The 19,897-nt window shown below is 43.8% G+C and overlaps 1 protein-coding gene across 5 annotated transcripts in view; it reads right to left on the bottom strand.

Annotated features, from left to right (window-relative positions):
- kiaa1328 (KIAA1328 ortholog) overlaps positions 1–19,897 on the bottom strand; it is a 144,994-nt gene that overhangs the window by 36,493 nt on the left and 88,604 nt on the right. For all 5 annotated transcript variants that reach the window (XM_072252345.1, XM_072252346.1, XM_072252347.1 and 2 more), the window contains one exon: positions 15,031–15,139. In XM_072252345.1, coding sequence (XP_072108446.1) covers positions 15,031–15,139 — 109 coding nt within the window. The remainder of the gene's footprint in view (positions 1–15,030; positions 15,140–19,897) is intronic.

Here is a 19,897-nt window from a genome sequence, read left to right as displayed (position 1 = left end):
CAGCTCCCAATGGCAGCCATGCTTGAGCCAAGTTTCAGAGATAGCCACGAAGTCAGTCTTGCCAATCTGTAGCTGAATTTCACGATCGTCCATTTTATTTCTTATGCTACCTGTACTCAAATACAACATTCTCAGTCCAGTATTTGTTGCTGTCTGTTTTAACTGCACCAGGCCTCTATTGCCTCATAACTCATCCCACGGGCTGTGATGATGCCTCATCTTCTGCCTGTCCTTTCTATCATCTCTGTGGCACACCATCTTTGATTTATTTCTGTTTTCCCCTTCCTTAGCCCTATCACGCCGGTTCCATCCCCATGCCAAATTAGTATAAACCCTCCCTAACAGCTCTATTAAACCTGCCTGCCAGGATATTGGACCCCTTTGGGTTCAGGTGTAACCCGTCCTTTTTGTACAGGTTGTACCTCCCCCAGAAGATGCCCTGATGATCCAGGAACCCAAAGACTTGCCCCTTACACCAGTCTCTCAGCCATGCCTTAATATACCTGGTCATGCTATTCTTGTGCTCGTTAGCATGTGGCACATGCAGCAATCCCGAGATTACTACCCTGGAGGTCCTGCTTTTCAGCTTCCTACCCAACTCCCTGAACTCTCTCTTCAGGACCTCCTCCCTTTTTCTACCTATGTAATTGGTAGCAATGTGTACCAAGACTTCTGGCTGTTCACCCTCTCCCTTCAGAATACTCTGCACCCAATCCAAGACATCCCTTACCCTGGCACCTGGGAGGCAACACACCATTCAGGTATCTCTATTAGGCTGACAGAGCCTCCTGTCTGTTCCCCTCACTATGGAATCCTCTATGACTACTGCATTCCTCATCTTCTCTCCCTTTTGTACCACAGAATCAGGCTCAGTGCCAGAGACCTGATCGCTTCAGGGTGACTAACTCCTGGTAGCTCCTATCTATCTCCTGCTCACTTTCCCCAATAAGCAGTAGGTCATCAAGCCACAGCTCCAGATCCCTAACATGGTCTCTCAGGAGCTGCATCTCAGTGCACCTGGCGCAGATGTAGCCATCTGGGAGACTGGAAGATTCCCAGGATTCCCACATCTGACACCCAGAGCAAAGCACTAACCCTACAGACATGCCCTTAATGGACAAACATTCTCGAAGCTCCCTTTTTAAATAACCACCATCAATCTGCAAGAAATCCCTCTTAGTAAAACTCTGTTGACGCTGCTGTTAGGCCACGTACAATCTTTCTCAAATCCATCAGGCATTCCATGACATTTGAAACAGTTGCATAGAGAAACTAATCAGTTCTATCTCACCCATTTAAGTGTTCCATACATCTACTGTATGGGTGCTTTGGTTCTCTGCAGGATTTGAAAAGAAAGCAGATCTATTTCAAGTAAAATTTGCAGCTGCTGGACAACCTCCTGCAGAACTAATTGCAATCTACTGGACTAAGAAAATAAGCATCGGGCAGCAGAATTATATACAGGTGAGCCCGCTTTTCGAACATTCGCTTTACAAAATCTCACTGTTACCAAAGACCTACATTAGTTACCTGTTTTCGCTAACAAAAGGTGTTTTCCCTGTTACGAAAAAAGGCAGCACGCAAAAGAAAAGCAGCGCGCGCCCCGAGCAGCCAAGCTCCTCCCCCAGAACTGCATTCTAGCCGGCATTGCTTAAACACGTGCCTGTGAGCAGCCGTTAGCAAGATGAGTTCTAAGGTATCGGAAAAGCCTAAAAGAGCTCGTAAAGGTGTTACACTTAGCGCAAAACTAGACATAATTAAGCGTTTTGATCGTGGTGAATGAAGTAAGGACAAAGTGAATTTGACTTGTGGAAGCTGACAAAGATGATGTTGAAGAGATTTTGGCACCCCATAACTAAGAACTGATAGATGAAGAGCTGATCCAATTGGAAGAGGAAAGGATAACAATCGAAACCGAATGCAGTAGCAAACGGACCGAAAGTGAAGTCGTCCAGGAACTGAACATGAAGCAACTGCATGAGATGATAGAAAAATGCACGAGGATAAGCAGTCAAGCCTTCCACATCAGCCACAGCAGACAACGAACCTCGATCTTCAACATCCAGGCAAGCAGACATGAAGATGACCTCGCTGCCCTGATGGAAACAGACAACGACGAGATGACATCTCAATGTCCCACCACCCCAACCCCTGGGTCGCGGACCGATACAATGCCACGGAGAATGCAGCGGTAGCCAGGGCGCACCCAACACATCTTTAAGAAATTGCCGATTGCGTCGCCTCTGATCTGGGCCGACATTTACATGCCAGGCAGCACCTAATTAATTAGCTTGTTTACCTTGGCTTTTTTTCTTAAAGATGCGCTGGGTGCGTCCCGGCTACCGCCGCATTCTTCGCGGATCGGTATCGGTTCGCTGCCCGGAGGTTGGGGACCACTGCACCACCCCAACCTCCGACAACTCAGCCTAACACACCATCATCAGTGTGCTCGGCGCTGACTTCTCAATTCTGGTAAGTGATACTACACTGTACATACATTATCTCTACTTTATATTGACTGTGTATTTTTATGTGTTATTTGGTATGATTTGGCAGCTTCATAGCTTAAAGGTTACTGGAGAGAGTGTTTCTGCCAAGAGCGCTTGCGTGAGATTTTCACTATGGAGAACAGTGCAGCAATGATTGTAGAAAAGTACTTCTACTTTATATAGGCTGTGTATTTATCATATCATTCCTGCTTTTGCTATATGTTACTGTTATTTTAGGCTTTATGTGTTATCTGGCATGATTTGGTAGGTTTTTTTTGGGTCTGCGAACGCTCACAGATTTCTCCCATATAAATAAATGGTAGTTGCTTCTTCACTTTACGGCATTTCGGCTTCGAACCATTTCATAGGAATGCTCTACCTTCGGATGGCGGGGGAAACCTGTATCACAATGGAATAAAGGGAATTGCAGAGGCATGAGACAGGAGCTTGCCCTAGTGGATTGGAGGAGGATACTGGTGGGGATGACGGCAGGCCAGAGAAGGCCCAAGTTTCTGGGAGTAGTTCACAAGGCACAGGATAGATATGTCCCACAGAAATAGTAGTTCTCAAATGGCAGGGTTAGGCAACCGTGGCTGACAAGGGAAATTAAGGACTGCATAAAAGCCAGGGGAAGGACATACAAGGTAGCAAAAGTGAGTGGAAAGTTCCCTCTCAACAATAAGTACTCCATTTTGAGTACTGTTGGGGGGGGGGGGGGGGAGTATGGGCTTCCCAGTCTGTGTGTGGAAAATTATTAAAATCTTCCACAATCACAACCTTGTGCTTACTACAAATATCTGCTATCTCCTTACAAATTTGCTCCTCCAATTCTCGCTCCCCATTAGGTGGTCTATAATACACCCCTATAAGGGTTACTACACCTTTCCCATTCCTCAATTCCACCCAAATAGCCTCCCTAGACGAGCCCTCTAATCTATCTTGCCAGAGCACTGCTGTTATATTTTCTCTGACAAGCAATGCAACACTTCCCCCTCTTGTCCCTCCAATTCTATCACACCTGAAGCAACAAAATCCAGGAATATTTAGATGCCAATCACACCCCTCCTGCAACCATGTTTCACTAATAGCTACAACATCATACTTCCAGGTATGAACCCATGCTCTAAGCTCATCCACCTTTCTTACAATGCTCCTAGCATTAAAATAAATACATTTAAGAAATTTTCCACCTCTTACTCTCTGTTTATCACTAATGGTGCAAGCAACTTTACTATCTCCTTTTTCTTCCTTCTCCCCTACATCTGTTCCTACACTCTGGTTTCCCTCCCCCCTTGTATCTAGTTTAAGTCAACTGGAGCCTCTCTAGCAAACCTACCTGCAAGAATATCTGTCTCCCTCCAGTTCAGATGTAAACTGTCCCGCCGGAACAGGTCCCACCTTCCCTGGAAAACTGCCCAATTATCTACAAATCTGAAGCCCTCCCTCCTGCACCATGTCTTCAGCCACGTGTTGATCTGCGCTATCTTACTATTTCTAAACCCACCTGCATGTGGCCCTGGTAGCAATCCTGAGATTGCTTTACTGGAGGTTCTGTCCTTTAACTTGGCACCTAACTCCCTAAACTCACCTTTCAGGACCTCCTCACTTTTCCTACCCACGTCATTGGTACCTACATGGACCACGACATCTGGCTGCTCACCCTCCCTCTTGAGAATACTGAGAACTCGATCCGAGGTATCACGGACTTTGGCACCAGGGAGGCAACAGACCATCTGGGATTCTCGATCTCTTCCACAGAACCTCTTATCTGTCCCCCTAACTATCGAATCCCCTATCACTACTGCTCTCCTCTTCTCCCTCCTTCCCTTCTAAGCTGAGGGTCCAGTCTCGGTGTCAGAGATGCAACCACTGCAACTTGTCCCTGGTAGGTCGCCCCCATCAACAGTATCCAAAATGATGTACTTATTATTGGTGGGAACGGCCATAGGGGTGCTCTGCTCATTCTGCCTATTCCCCTTCCCTCTCCTGACAGTCACCCAGCTACCTGTCTTCTGACTCTTAGGGGTGACTATCTCTCTGTAGCTCCTGTTTATTTCTGCCTCTCCCTCCCGAATGATCCGAAGTTCATTGCTACATTATATAGACTATTACCGCAGTACCACAGGCAAATATTCACATGTAATGGAGGAGACATCAGTTCAAGAAATGTGTTTACATGGCAATATTTTATGATAAATATTCTGCAAAGAATTGAATTATTAAGATTTAATCTACTGTAAAATGCAGAGTATAATTTGCTGTTTCAATTTTTTATAGACTGGTAACTAGTATGCACTGGTCTTTGGCTATTCATCATAAAAACTGCACAAGTTTTCCACTTAATGTAAACTGTCCCATATTAGGATGCCATAGTGGTATAGCGGTTAGCACGATGCTGCTACAGCTGGGGATGTCAGGGTTTGGAGTTCCATTCTGATGTCACGTGTAAGGAGTCTGTATGCCCTCCCCATGGAATGTGCAGATTTTCTCTGGGTGCTCCAGTTTCCTCCCACATTCCAAAGACATACCAGTTAGTATACCGATTGGTCATTGTAAATTATAACACATCAGGCTAGGATTAAATCAGAGGTTATTGAGCGATGTGACTCAAATTAATTGAGATTGATGATTTTGTTGGAATAGGAAATCTATCTTTTTGATCTCAAATCATAACCTTTTGAAATGTCCCTGCTTCAAATGAGATTCATCTTAAGTTGATCCAGCTTTTAATTTGGTTCACTTCACTCAACTTTTCAAATACTTATTTTGAAAATCAAAATATGGACAGAAAATGCTGGAAATGATCAGCAAGTCAGCATCTGTGCAAAAACAAATGGTTAACTGGGAAGGAAAGAGCAGAAGATCATTAAATTGCAGGGAGGGTGGGAGAGAAGGAATGTCTTTGGAAGGGTAAGACTAGCAGGTTAAATTGGGCATATCCTCCTTTTCATGAGAAGGAAAAACAAATAAAACAAAAACAAATAATAAACAAGAAATCTTGCAGATGCTGGAAATCCAAAGCAACACACACAAAATGCTGAAGGAACTCAGCAGGCCAGGCAGCATCTATGGAAATGAACAAACAGTCGATGTTTTGGGCTGAGACCCTTCATCAAGACTGGAAAGAAAGGGGGAAGATACCAGAATAAAAGGTAGGAAGAGGGGAAGGATGATACCCGGAAAGTGACAGGCAAAGCCAGATGGCTAGGAAACAAAGGGCTAGAGAGGAAGGAATCTGATAGGAGTGTGGACCATAGGTGAAAGGGGAGGAGGAAGGGACTCTGGGAGGTAACAGGCAGGTGAGGAGAGGTGAGAGGCCAGAGTGGGGACTAGAAGAGGAGAGGGAAGAGGGAAATTTTTAAAACCAGGAGAAATCTGTATTCATAGCATCAGATCGGAGGCTACCCAGATGGAATACAAGGTGTTACCCCTCCACCTGAGGTTGGCCTCATTATGGCATAACAGCAGGCCATGACATGGATTGGTGGCTGATAGAGAAAGAGAGAATTTCTAAGTTGTAGAATTTAATATCAATTCTAGAAAGCTGCAATGTTCCCAGATGGAAGATGAGGTGCTATTCAAGCCTATGGTATACCTCATTATACAGTACAGGAGGCCACAGGCCGAAAAGTCAGAGTAGGAGTGAGGTGGAGAATTAAATAAACTGAAGTTCTGAAGGACTCTCAGCTGACTGAGATTAAATTGCTGCAATTAAGTTTCTAATGACAATTCTCATTATTGAGTTGTGAACTGAATGTCCCAACCTATTTTTGGTCAGAATCAGATTTATTGTCGCTGACAGAGGTCATGAAATTTGTTGTTTTATGGTAGCAGTATAGTGCAAGACAAAAATGACAAGTTACTAAATTCAATAGCGCAAAATACAAACAATGAGATAGCGTTCATGCCAAATTCTTCAATGAAATTTCTTCAGTAAGTCTAATATGTGAATTGCAAACAGCTCTTAAGAATTACACAGCAGATACGGTGTTTAAAAACTGAAGTGAGAGACCTCATATTTCTTTCCTGTCTATCTTGGAAAACAAAACATGCATTTCAACAAACCTTTCAACTGACATAAGCTGGAAAGTGTGAGCTTGTAACTGGCTGCATATTTTATTGAACAATGGAAATAATATAGTAATAGATTAAGACACATTACTGTCATACAGCTATTTGTTTGAGAAAAACAATATGGCCACAAAGGACAAACCAGTAATTGCCTATTCAAAGTTAATAAAAGATATTAATACCCTGGTTCATATTTTCAGTGTCACTCCATTCCTCTCTGACAAAAGATAGCAAATATCTGTAATAATTTGTTAAGCACAGGAATTACCAGTAAATGAAAGTATCAATAAAATTTAAGGAATAGAAACATAGAAAACCTACAGCACAATACAGTCCCTTCAACTCACAATGCCATGCTGAGCATGTACTTACTTTAGAAATTACCTAGGATTACCTATAACCCTCTATTTTTCTAAGCTCCATGTACCTACCCAGGAGTCTCTGAAAAGTACTGATGTATCTGCCTCCACCACTGTCGCCAGCAGCCCATTCCATGCACTCATCACCCGTGACGTAAAAAACTTACCCTGACATCTCCTCTGTACCTACTTCCAAGCACCTTCAAACTGTGCCCTCTCATGTTAGTCATTTCACCCCTGGGAAAAAGCCTCTGAATATCCACATGATCAATGTCTCTCAACACATTATACACCTCTAAATGGTCACCTCTCATCCTCTGTCGCTCCAAGGAGAAAAAGCTAAGTTCACTCAACCTATTCTCATAAGGCATGCTCCCCAGTCCAGGCAACATCCTTGTAAATCTCCTCTGCACCCTTTCTATAGTTTCCACATCCTTCCTGTAGTGAGGTGACCAGAACTGAGCACAGTACTCCAAGTGGGGTCCTATACAGTTGTAACATACTATATTCTGTCATCATATTTGACCTACCAAAATGAGCCACCTCAAATTTATCTGGGTTGAACTCCATCTGCCACTTCTCAGCCCAGTTTTGCGTCCTATTGATGTCCCGCTGTAACCTCCAACAGCCCTCCACACTATCCACAACACCCCCAACCTTTGTGTCATCAGCAAATTTACTAACCCATCTCTCCACTTCCTCATCCAAGCCATTTATAAAACTCACAAAGAGAACAGGTTCCAGAACAGATCCCTGAGGCACACCACTGGTCACCAACCTCCATGCAGAATATGACCCGTCTACAACCACTCTTTGCCTTCTGTGGGCAAGCCAGTTCTGGATCCACAAAGTAGGGTCACCTTGGATCACATGTATCTGCTTGGATCCCAAGTTTCTGCCTGAGAGCTTCACATTTCCCCTTACTCTAATTAAATGCTTTCCTATCTTGTCTGTTCCTATCCCTCTCCAATGCCATAATAAAGGAGATAGATGCAAACAACAGGAATTCTGCAGATGTTGGAAATTCAAGCAACACACATAAAAGTTGCTGGTGAACGCAGCAGGCCAGGCAGCATCTCTTCCTAGAGATGCTGCCTGGCCTGCTGCGTTCACCAGCAACTTTTATGTGTGTTGCATAAAGGAGATAGAGTTGTGATCACTATCTCCAAAATGCTCTCCCACTGAGAGACCTGACACTTGACCAGGTTGATTTCCCAATACAGGTTCCCCCCGCCATCCAAAGGTAGAGCATTCCTATGAAACGATTTGTAAGCCGGAAGGTCGTAAAGTGAAGACGTAATTACCATTTATTTATATGGGAAAAATTTGTGAGCATTCGCAGACCCAAAAATAACGTACCAAATCATGCCAAATAACACATAAAACCTAAAATAACTGTAACATATAGTAAAAGCAGGAATGATATGATAAATACACAGCCTATATAAAGTAGGAATACTCTTCCACAATCATTGCCTGCACTGTTCTCCGCAGCAAAAACCTCATGCAAGCGCTCTTGGCAAAAACACGGCGCAAGCACTCTCCAGTAATCTTTAAGCTATGAAGCTGCCAACTCATACCAGATAAAACCTAAAAATACACAGCCTTTATAAAGTAGAAATAATGTACAGTGTAGTATCACTTTAGGGAATCGGGAAGACATCGAGCACACTGATGATGCTATGTTAGGCTGAGTCGTCAGAGGTTGGGGAGGTGCAGTGGTCCCCACCCTCCAGTCAGCAAATCGATACCGATCTGCGAAGAATGCAGCGGTAGCCAGGACGCACCCAGCACATCTTTAAGAAAAAAGCCGAAATAAACAAGCTAATTAATTAGGTGCTGCCCAGCACGTAAATGTTGGCCCAGATCAGAGATGACGCAATCGGCTCTGATCTGGGCCGACAATTATGTGCCAGGCGGCACATAATTAATTAGCTTGTTTATTTCAGCTTTTTTTCTTAAAGATGTGTTGGGTGCCTCCTGGCTATTGCTGCATTCTCCGCGAATCGGTATCTGTCTGCGGCCCGGGGGTTGGAGTGGTGGGACACTGGGGTGCCATCTCATTGTCATCTGTTTCCATCAGGGCAGGCAGGTCATCTTCTTCCATGTCTGCCTGCCTCGATGTCGAAGGTCGAGGTTCGTCGTCTGCTGTGGCTGATGTGGAAGCCTTGCTTGACTGCTAGCCTCACGCATTTTTCTACCATACAGTTCTTTGTAAGCACTCAAACCATCTTGCAAATATGCCCTAAGCTGGCGTACCCTTTCAAAATTAAAGTCGTACTTTATCATTGAAGCGAAAATCTCACGCAGTTCTGCACGTTCAGTTCCCGGACGACTTCACTTTCGGTCCGTTTGCTACTGCATTTGGTTTCAATTGTTATCCTTTCCTTCCAATTGCATCAGCTCTTCATCTATCAGTTCTTAGTCACAGGATGCCAAAACCTCTTCAACATCATCTTCGTCAACTTCCACAAGCCAAACTCACTTTGTCCTTACTTCGTTCACGATCGAAACGCTTAATTATGTCTAGTGTAACACCCTTGCGAGCTCTTTTTGGCTTTTCCGATACCTTAGAACTCATCTTGCTAACGGCTGCTCACAGGCACGTGTTTAAGCAATGCTGGCGAGAATGCAGTTCCGAATCCGGGGGAGAGTGGCTGCTCGGGGCACGCACTGCTTTTTTTTCGCGCGCTGCCTTTTTTTTGTAACAGTGAAAACACCTTCTGTTAGCGAAAACAGGGAACTAATGTAGGTCTTTCGTAACAGTGAGGTTTCATAAAACGAACGTTCGAAAAGCGGGGGACGCCTGTACCAGATCAAGTATAGTCTCTCCTCTTGTAGGCTTATCTACATATTGTGTCAGGAAACCTTCCTCACCACCACCTAATAAACTGCACCTTTGCTCAAGGGAGATACCAATCAATATTGGGGAAATTAAAATCTCCCACCACGACAACCCTGCTATTATTGCACCGTTCCAGAGTCTGTCTCCCTATCTGCTCCTCGATGTCCCTGTTACTATTGGGTGGTCTATAAAAAAGACCTAGAGTGTTGACCCCTCCCTGTTCCTAACTTCCACCCATAGAGACTCAGTAGACAATCCCTCCATGACTTTTCTCCTTTTCTGCAGCCATGACACTATCTCTAATCAGCAGTGCTATGCCCCAACCTCTTTTGCCTCCCTCCCTGTCCTTTCTGAAACATCTAAAGCCTGGCACTTGAAGTAACCAATCCTGCCCCTGAGCCATGGAAGTCTCTGTAATGGCCTCAACATCATAGCTTCAAGTACTGATCCACGCTGTAAGCGCATCCGCTTTGTTTGTGATACTCCTTGCATTAAAATAGACACATCTCAAACCATCAGTATGAGCGCATCCCTTTTCTATCATCTGCCTATCCTCCCTCTCACAGTCTACAAGCTTACTCAATTTGAGAGCCAACTGCCCCTTCCCCAGTCTCTTCAGTTCAGTTCCAACCCCCCAGAAATTCTAGCTTAAACTCTCCCCAATAGCCTTAGCGAACCTTCCTGCCAGGATATTGGCTCCCCCTCAGATTCAAGTGCAACCCATCCTTTTTGTACAAGTCACACCTGCCCCAAAACAGGTCCCAACGATCCAGAAATCTGAATCTCTGCCCCTGCTCCGATCCCTCAGCCACGCATTTATCCTCCACCTCACTCTATTCCTATACTCACTGTCGCACGGCACAGGCAGTAATCCTGAGATTACTACCTTTGAGGTCCTGCTTCTCAACTTCCTTCCTGACTCACTGTAGTCTGTTTTCAGGACCTCCTCCCTTTTCCTACCTATGTCGTTGGTACCACGACCTCTGGCTGTTCACCTCCCCACTTCAGGATATTGTGGACACGATCAGAAACATCCTGGACCCTGGCACCTGGGAGGCAAACTACCATCGTGTTTCTTTCCTGCGTCCATAGAATTGCCTGTCTGACCCCCTAACTATGGAGTCCCTTATCACTGCAGCCATCGTCTTCCATTCCCTACCCTCTGAGCCACAGGGCCAGACCCTGCGCCAGAAGCACAGCCACTGTTGCTTCCCCCAGGTAGGTCATCTCCCCCAACAGTACTCAAACAGGAGTATTTATTGTTAAGGGGCACAGCCACAGGGGTACTCTCTAGTATCTGACTCTTGCCCTTCCATCCTCTGACTATTACCCATTTATCTATCTCCCAAGGCCCAGGTGTGACTACCTGCCTATAGCTCCTCTCTATCACCTCCTGACTAAACGAAGGTCATCGAGCTGCAGCTCCAGTTCCCTAACCTGGTCCCTAAGGAGCTGCAGCTCGACGCACCTGGCGCAGATGTGGTCATCCAGGAGGCTGGGGGTCTCCTGAACATCCCACATCCGACATTCAGTACAGAACAACAGCCTCGCAGATATACTTTCTATTTCTATTCTTCACAAGTAATTTACGTCACCTCAACCCGTTATCACCGAAGCCTTGTTGAGCCAAAGCCCTCCTACTCTGACTCCCTCTACTCTGTTACCCGCTCTATAAAGCTGTCTTCTTTTCAGACTTTTCCCGCTGGTCTAACTTACTGACATCCATGCACCTGCGCAGTCATGCCTCGATCAAGCTGCTGAAGAGAAAATGCACTCCTTTTAAATTCTTCCCACCGGTCTAACTCATTGACATCTACACGCCTGCGCAGTCATGCCTCGAATATCATAATATTCTAGCTTAACAATTTTTGTCATCCAGAACGAAAGTAATGTCAGCAGGGTGCCTTGGTACATAATAGCCTTGACTTTGAGGCTGGTGGATAAACTGTCCTCACTGGGAATTAACACTCCTCTCTGTAACTTCTTAACAGGAAGACCCTAGTCAGTCTGAGTTGGCAGCAACATCTCAAGCTCCATCATGCTGAGCACTAGTGCCCCCCAGAGCTGTGTGCAATCTGCTGCTCACTCATAAGTACACTACCAGATTCAGCTCAGACCACATCAAGTTCACTGATCAGTCAGTATACAGAGAGAAGGTTGAGAAGTTTGTCAAATAGTGCAAGAACAACAACCCAAGTCTCAATGTGGACAAGACAAAAGAGATGATTGCAGACTTCAGGAAAGCACAGGTTGACTAGTCTCCATTACACATCAATGGTCCTAATGTAGAGAGTGAAGAGCACTAAGTTCCTTGGTGAGCATTACTTCCTCACTAGTCAAGAAGGCACAGCAGCCTCCACACTCTCAGGAAAAGACGCCACCCTCATTCTCACAACTTTCCACAGGAGCACTGGTGGGAGTGTCCCGTCTTGTTGCATCATTTTGCGGTACGGAGGATACAAGGCATCAGACCACAATACCCAATAGAGGATAGTTAAAACTGCTGAGAGGATCACCTGTGTCTCACTTCGCCCTATTTGTGACATTTACCAGGAACCTAGTAGACAAAGGGCCTAAAACATTGTTGAGGATTCCCATCACCATCCCACAATCTTTTTGACCCACTACCATGAGGGAGGAGGTACAGGAGCATCAGGACTAGGACTGCCAGACTGGGTAACTACTTTTTCCCCCCTCAGGCTGTGAGACTATTGAATACCCTGCTACCACCGAGGTCTCGTCATTAGGACAGCAAGCTGTTCACTGTATACTGTACTGTTTACCTGTGCTGCATGCATTTTGAATATTTTATTAATTTATTTAGGGTAATGCTTTGGCTTACATGTTGTGTGGGTTGTATGCTTTCTGGGTGCACCATACTCCACAGGAACGTTGTTTCACTGGATTGTATATGTACAGTCAGATGACAATAAACTTGATTTTATTTCAATTGTGAGAAAATAATCAGCTGCACATGCTGAGATTTCTAATTGGCTGCAGCACAAAGCAAAATTCAGGTAATTACCCTGGAACACAATTAACATTTACAGCTACTGGTCAAAATCTGACCAAAACTACATCCCTTCTCTATGACTTTTAATAAACACCACAAAATAATACTGAGTGATTATTTTACGAGAGAACTCCAACCAAAAATTTCAAATAATTCTAAATTCTGGGCACAAAATTACTTTAATATTATACTTTAATTCCAAATTGTTTACATAAATGTGAATAAGGATCAGTGGTGAGATCAATTTGAGTAATTCCTTATTTTCTGACGTGTTACTAACTATCCAATCAGCTCCCTGTCCCTAACTTCACATGTTCTGACTTTACTCAAGTTTGCTATCCTTACTTATCAAGGCACTGGTGTAGAAGCATCAAATCCATTGGGAAGACCAGCTACCCAATATTTATGTACCCTTTCCCAGGCCAGTATCTTTAACATTGAAGAACAAATTAGATTCCGCTCTGGATAGGCCACTTCATCAGTAAACCTCGCACCAACCTCCCAAGACAAGTCCTCTATTCAAAACTTCGCCAAAGCAAATAATCTTTAAACGGGCAAAGAAAATACCCTAAGAACGCTCTCAAAAAATTTAACTTTGTCCAAAATTTGTCCTAACTCATGGAAGTCTGTGACCAAAGTCTAGTCAAACTGGAGTGGTAGAAGTTGGGAAAATGAGCATTTCAAGATATTCTGACAATAGTAAGACAAAACCAAGCAAAAAAATGGCATTTACGCAAAGTTATTTGAAAATTTACATATATTATGTCCACTGAATTAAAATTGATTACTCACAAAATTGATTAATTTTTGCATCAGTTGAATTTTCAGTTTGAAGTTAACAAATAGGCCTCTATTGTACGTTAGTTTATTAGGGATTTGCCTCTCAGGAAAAGAGAATTTTTTTTTTAAAAATCTTTAAATTTCTTTATTATTCATACCATTAAGAAATATAATCTTCAGCAACTTTTATTTTAGAAGGTTGCACTCTATAATAAACTTTCATCACTATGGTTTTCTTTGTTCTTAGACCTTTCAAATCAGTCTCTTTGTGCCATAAGGGCATTATAAATCAGTCATGAACAGGCCAAAAGCATATTGGTGCATTGATTTCCCTCCTTGAAGGCTATCACCAAACATTTTGGGCTTGTAAAGGCATGCATGCAACCTTTTCCTCTGGGATCAACAAAAGAAGAAAAAAATCCTATCCAAATGAATTTCCATACCATAGTAGAATTTAAATAAATCCACTCAGTTGCTCAAACACAAAAATCTCTAAGTTTATGCTTTAAAAAAACACAACAGAAAACGTTAACAGTGGCAGATGCAAAGTAGAAATTTTAAAACAGAACTATTCCAAAGGTAGAAAAATAGAAAATCTACAGCACAATACAGGCCCTTCAGCCTGCAAAGCTGTGCCGAACATGTCATTACCTTAGAGCTACCTAGGCTTACCAATAGCCCTCTATTTTTCTAAGCTCCATGTACCTATCCAGGAGTCTCTTAAAAGACCCTATCTTTTCCGCCTCCACCGGCAGCCCATTCCACACATTTACCACTCTTTGTGTAAAAAACTTACACCTGACATCTGTACCTGCTTACACCCGACATCTGTACCCTCTCGTACTAGCCATTTCAGCCCTGGGAAAAAGCCTCTGACTATCCACACGATCAATGCCTCTCATTATCTTGTACATCTCTATCAGGTCACCTCTCATCCTCTGCCGCTCCAAGGAGAAAAGGCAGAGTTCACTCAACCTATTCTCATAAGGCATGCTCCCCAATCCAGGCAACATCCTTGTAAATCTCCTCTGCATTCTTTCTATGGTTTCCACATCCTTCCTTTAGTGAGGCAACCAGAACTGAGCACAGTACTCCAAGTGGGGTCTTACCAGGGACCTATATAGCTGCAACATTACCTCTCGGCTCCTAAACTCAATCCCACGATTGATGAAGGCCAATGCACCATATGCCTTCTTAACCACACAGTCAACCTGCGGTTAAGGCGGCATACAGTGCATGGGCCATCATCAACCTTCATCAAGTATAGCTACAACAGAAGGTAATAGAAGATATAAATATAATATTTAAAAAGCATTTATACAGGTACTTGAATAAAAAAAAAGCTTAGAGGGATGGGAGCATAACGTGGGCAATTGAGATTAGCAAGGACAGGCACCGCAGTCCACATGGACAATATGGGCTGATGGGACCTGTTCCTGTGCCGTTCATTTCCAGGATTCTGTAATACCCTACCTCAGTGATTCAGGCCAAATGGGTGATGTTGCCACGTTGACTGGCTGGTATTTTTTAACAACTGGCACAGGAGAAGTTGCCGCATCTTTTTTAGGAAATGAAGTAGCCCCTAGACAAAAAGTCATGAATTTAATTGAATGAAACAGATATTAAATTTAATTGATCAATGTCTTTCAGTTTGATCTTTACAATGCCTTGAAAAGGTATTCAGTCCCCACCCATTGTTCACATAAATGAATATTACAACCAGAGATCCTGATCACTTTAACTGAGATTTTTTTGTTTGTGAATCATCTGTAACTTTTTTTCAAAAAAAGAGCCTAGAGTCCAAAACAAAAATCAGAGAAAATTGTAAAGCATGAAAATCTAAAAATTCAAAAACCAAAATGTCAGCAATTCAAAAGTATTCATCTCTCTTTGCTCAGTACTTAATTGAACCACCTCTTGCAGCAATTCTAGCCGGTAGTCTTTTTGGATAAGTCTCTTTTAGCTTTGCATAACATGGAGCAAGATTTACCCATCCCTCCTTTCAAAATTGCTCAAGCTGTGCCAAGTTAGCTGGGGAGCAGCGGTGGACAAAAACTGAGGTCTTGCCAGAGATGTTTGATCAAGTCAAGGTCAGGATTCTGACTGGGCTACTCAAGGACATCAGCAGTCCTCATTTGATGCCACTCCATGGTTGCTCTAGCAGTGTGCTTTGGGTTGTTGTCCTGCTAAAAGACAAACTTCCTCCCCAGTTTAAGCTTTCTAGCAGAGGCTAGCAGTTTATTTTAATCCAGGATCTCCATTTAATAGCATTCATCTTCACATCATGAAGATGTTTTTAAAAGGAATAGGATGGGAGGTGGGGGGGGGGAGCATTATTGGTCAGGGATAGTATCACAGCTATAGAAAGAGAGGACACTGCAGAGGGAGTGTCCAGTGAGTCAGTGTGGGTGGAAGTCAGAAATAGGAAGGGATCATTCACTGTGCTGGGAGTAGTCTATAGGCCCCCAAATAGCCCTCAGGATACTGAGGAGCAGATAAGCAGGCAGATCTTAGAATGGTGCAGGAAATACAGGGTTGTAGTTATGGGTGATTTCAACTTCCCTCATATTGACTGGCACCTCCTGACTGCAAGAAGGGTAGATGGGGCTGAATTTGTCAGGTGTGTTCAAGAAGGATTCCTGACACAGTATGTGGACTGGCCGACGAGAGGAGAGGCCGTACTGGATCTAGCTCTGGGTAAATGAACCTGGTCAGGTGGCAGACCTCTTGGTCGGGGAGCATTTTGGTGAGAGTGACCACAACTCCCTTAGCTTCAGCATAGCTATGGAAAAGGATAAAAACGGACAAAATGGGAAAGTGCTTAACTGGGGAAGGGCTAACTATGAAGGGATGAGGCAGGAACTAGCGAGCGTAAATTGGAAACAGATGTTCAAGGGTGAAAGCACAGAAGTAATGTGGAGGAAGTTTAGGTACCACTTGTGCTGGGTTCAGGATAGGTTTGTCCCACTGAGACAAGGAAAAAGTGGAAGGAAAAGGGAACCGTGGCTGATGAAACACGTGAGGCAACTCGTCAAGAGGAAGAAGGAAGCATATGTTAGATATAAGAAGCAGGAGAAATATAGGGTAGCCAGGAAGGAGCTTAAGAAAGGACTTAGGAGAGCTTGAAGGGCGCATGAGAAGGCCTTGGCATGAAAGATTAAGGAGAACCCCAAGGCGTTCTATGCGTATGTGAAGAACAGAAGGATGACAAGAATGAAGGTGGGGCCACTAAAGGATAAAGAAGGCAGCATGTGCCTGGAGGCGGAGGAGGTTGGGGAGGTCCTAAATGAATACTTTGCTTCAGTATTCACAAGTAAAAAGGACCTTGATCAGGGTGAGGTCGAAATCGAACAGGCCTGTGTGCTGGACAATGTGGAGATTAAGGAAGAAGTAGTGTTGGATCTTCTTAAAAACATCACGATTGATAAGTCCCCAGGGCCAGACGTGATATACCCCAGATTGCTGTGGGAAGTGAGAGAAGAGATTGCTGGAGCAGTAGCTATGATCTTTGAATCCTCTTTGGCTGCGGGGGAGGTGCCGGAGGATTGGAGAATGGCAAATGTAGTTCCCATGTTTAAAAAAGGTAACAGGGAGAATCCTGGAAACTAAAGACCAGTGAGTCTTACATCAGTGGTCTGAAAACTATTGGAAAGGATTCTTAAGGATAGGATCTACGAGTATTTGGAGAAGTACAGTCTACTCAAGGATAGTCAACATTGCTTTGTGAAGGGAAGCTCATGCCTCACGAGCCTAATTGAGTTTTTTGAAGAGGTAACAAAAGAAATTGATGAGGGTAGGGTGGTAGATATGGTTTACATGGATTTTAGCAAGGCATATGACAAGGTCCCCCACGAGAGACTCATCCAGAAAGTCATGAGGCATGGGATCGGTGGAACCTTGGCTGTTTGGATAAAAAAATTGGCTTACAGGAAGAAAGCAGAGGGTAGTAGTGGAAGGAAAGTATTCTGCCTGGAGGTCGGTGACTAGTGGAGTGCTGCAAGGATCTGTTCTGGGACCTCTGCTCTTTAAGATTTTTATAAATGATCTGGATGAAGAGGCGGAAGGATGGGTGAGTAATTTGTGGATGACACGAAGATTGGAAGAGTCGTGGATGGAGCTGTAGGTTGTCGAAGGTTACAAGAGGATATAGACAGGATGCAGAGTTGTGCAGAAAAGTGCCAGATGGAGTTCAATCCGGATAAGTGTGAGGTGATGCATTTTGGAAGGACAAACCAGAAGGCTGAGTACAGGGTTAATGGTCAGTTACTTAAGAGTGTGGTTGAACAGAGGGACCTTGGGGTTCAAATCCATACATTCCTCGAGGTCGCTGCACAGGCTGAAAGGATAGTTAAGAAGGCCTATGGGATGCTAGGCTTCATTAAATAGGGGGATTGAGTTCAAGAGTCGAGAGGTCATGTTGCAACTCTACAAATCTCTGGTGAGACCACACTTAGAGTATTGTGTTCAGTTTTGGTCACCTCATTATAGAAAGGACGTGGAAGCTATGGAGAGGGTGCAGAGGAGATTTACCAGGATGTTGCCTGGATTGGAAAACAAGTCTTATGAGGCAAGGTTAGCAGAGCTGGGACTTTTCTCTTTAGAGCATAGAAGGATGAGAAGGGACTTGATAGAGGTCTACAAGATTTCGAGAGGCATAAATAGGGTGGATAGCCAGTATCTGTTTCCCAGGGCATGAATAGCAAACACCAGAGGGCATATGTACAAAGTTAAGGGAAGGAAGTCTAGGGGAGACATCAGAAGTTTTTTTTGTTTGTTGTTGTTGTGTGTGTGTGTTTTTTTTTTAAAACACAGAGGGCTGTGGGTGCCTGGAATGACTTGCCAGGGATGGTGGTGCAACTAAAACATTAGGGGTACTTAAAAGCCTCTTTGACAGGCACATGGATGCAAGAAAAATAGAGGGTTACGGGGTAGTCTGGGTTTAATACTTTTTTTTTAAGGAATATATAGATCGGCACAACATCGAGGGCCAAAGGGCCTGCACTATGCTGTAGTTTATTTTTTATTTAAGGTGTCTAATGTCTTCTAGTATCAATCTTAATCGGACTTCCAGTCCCTGCTGCCGAAAAGTATCCCCACTGCATGATGCTACCTCCACCATACTTTACAGTAGGGGTTATGTTACCTGACTGATGCGCAGTATTCAGATCAAGTTTAATCATTCAAACCATACATAGATACAGCTGAACGAGAGCGCGTTTCCAAGGCCAAGGTGCAAAACATTCAAAATAGTGAGCAGCATTCAAAATGCTAAATATCATTATCCCTTATATTTCATTCTCCCCCAAAATATTGATTAAAAAACCTAACCAATTTATGGATTCCATCTAACTCATTGTGCATGACTGAATTGTATAGAAACATACAAAATTTTGAAAGGGATAGATAAGATAGAAGTAGGAAAGTTGTTTCTATTGGTAGGTGAGACCAGAACTAGGGGACATTGCCTCGAGTTTCAGGGGAGAAGATTTAGGATGGAGATGAGGAGAAACTGTTTTTCCCAGAGAGTGGTGAATCTGTGGAATTCTCTGCCCAGGGAAGCAGTTGAGGCTTCTTCACGAAATATATTTAAGATACAGTTAGATACGTTTTTACATAGCAGGGGAATTAAGGGTTATGGGGGAAAGGCAGGTAGAAGGAGCTGATTTTACAGACAGATCAACCATGATATTATTGAATGGCGGGGCAGGCTCGATGGGCTGGATGGCCTACTCCTGCTCCTATTTCTTATGTTCTTATGACTGATTTACAGTCAAAGCTTCAGTACAGATCACATTGATCTGGGACTAACTTGGTTTAAATCGAAGGGTATTAAGTGAAACTGCTGCTAAGTAGAATACCAACAGTATAGGAAGGCAGCTAAAGGCACAGTAGCAGAAGTACCAAGCTGGGTGAAGGAGGAGACAATTAAGATTAAGGTTGTTTGCACATAAAGTGTCATGGTAGCGTATCAGTTATCGTGATGCTACTGCAGCTCCGGACACTCCACAGTAAGGAGTTCAATTCTGGCACTGTTCTTTAAGGAGTCTTTGTATTTCATCCCCATGGAATACATTTGTTTTCTCTGGGTGATCTGGTTTCCTCCCACAGTCCAAAGACATACCGGGTAGGTTAATTTGTCATTGTAAATGGTCCTGTGATTAGATTAGAGTTGCTCGGGCAGCATGGTTCAGAGGACCAGAAAGGCCTACTCTGCACTGTATCGCTAAATAAAATAAATCCTATTTTTGCCACCACGGTAGCATAGTGATTAGCACAACACCATTACAGCTTGGGGCCTTCCCGAGTTCCATTCTGTAAGGAGTACATCCTCCCCACGGAA

Source organism: Mobula birostris, chromosome 3, assembly GCF_030028105.1.
Source record: "Mobula birostris isolate sMobBir1 chromosome 3, sMobBir1.hap1, whole genome shotgun sequence".
Taxonomy (NCBI): domain Eukaryota; kingdom Metazoa; phylum Chordata; class Chondrichthyes; order Myliobatiformes; family Myliobatidae; genus Mobula; species Mobula birostris.
This window is presented reverse-complemented; position numbering and strand designations above follow the sequence as displayed.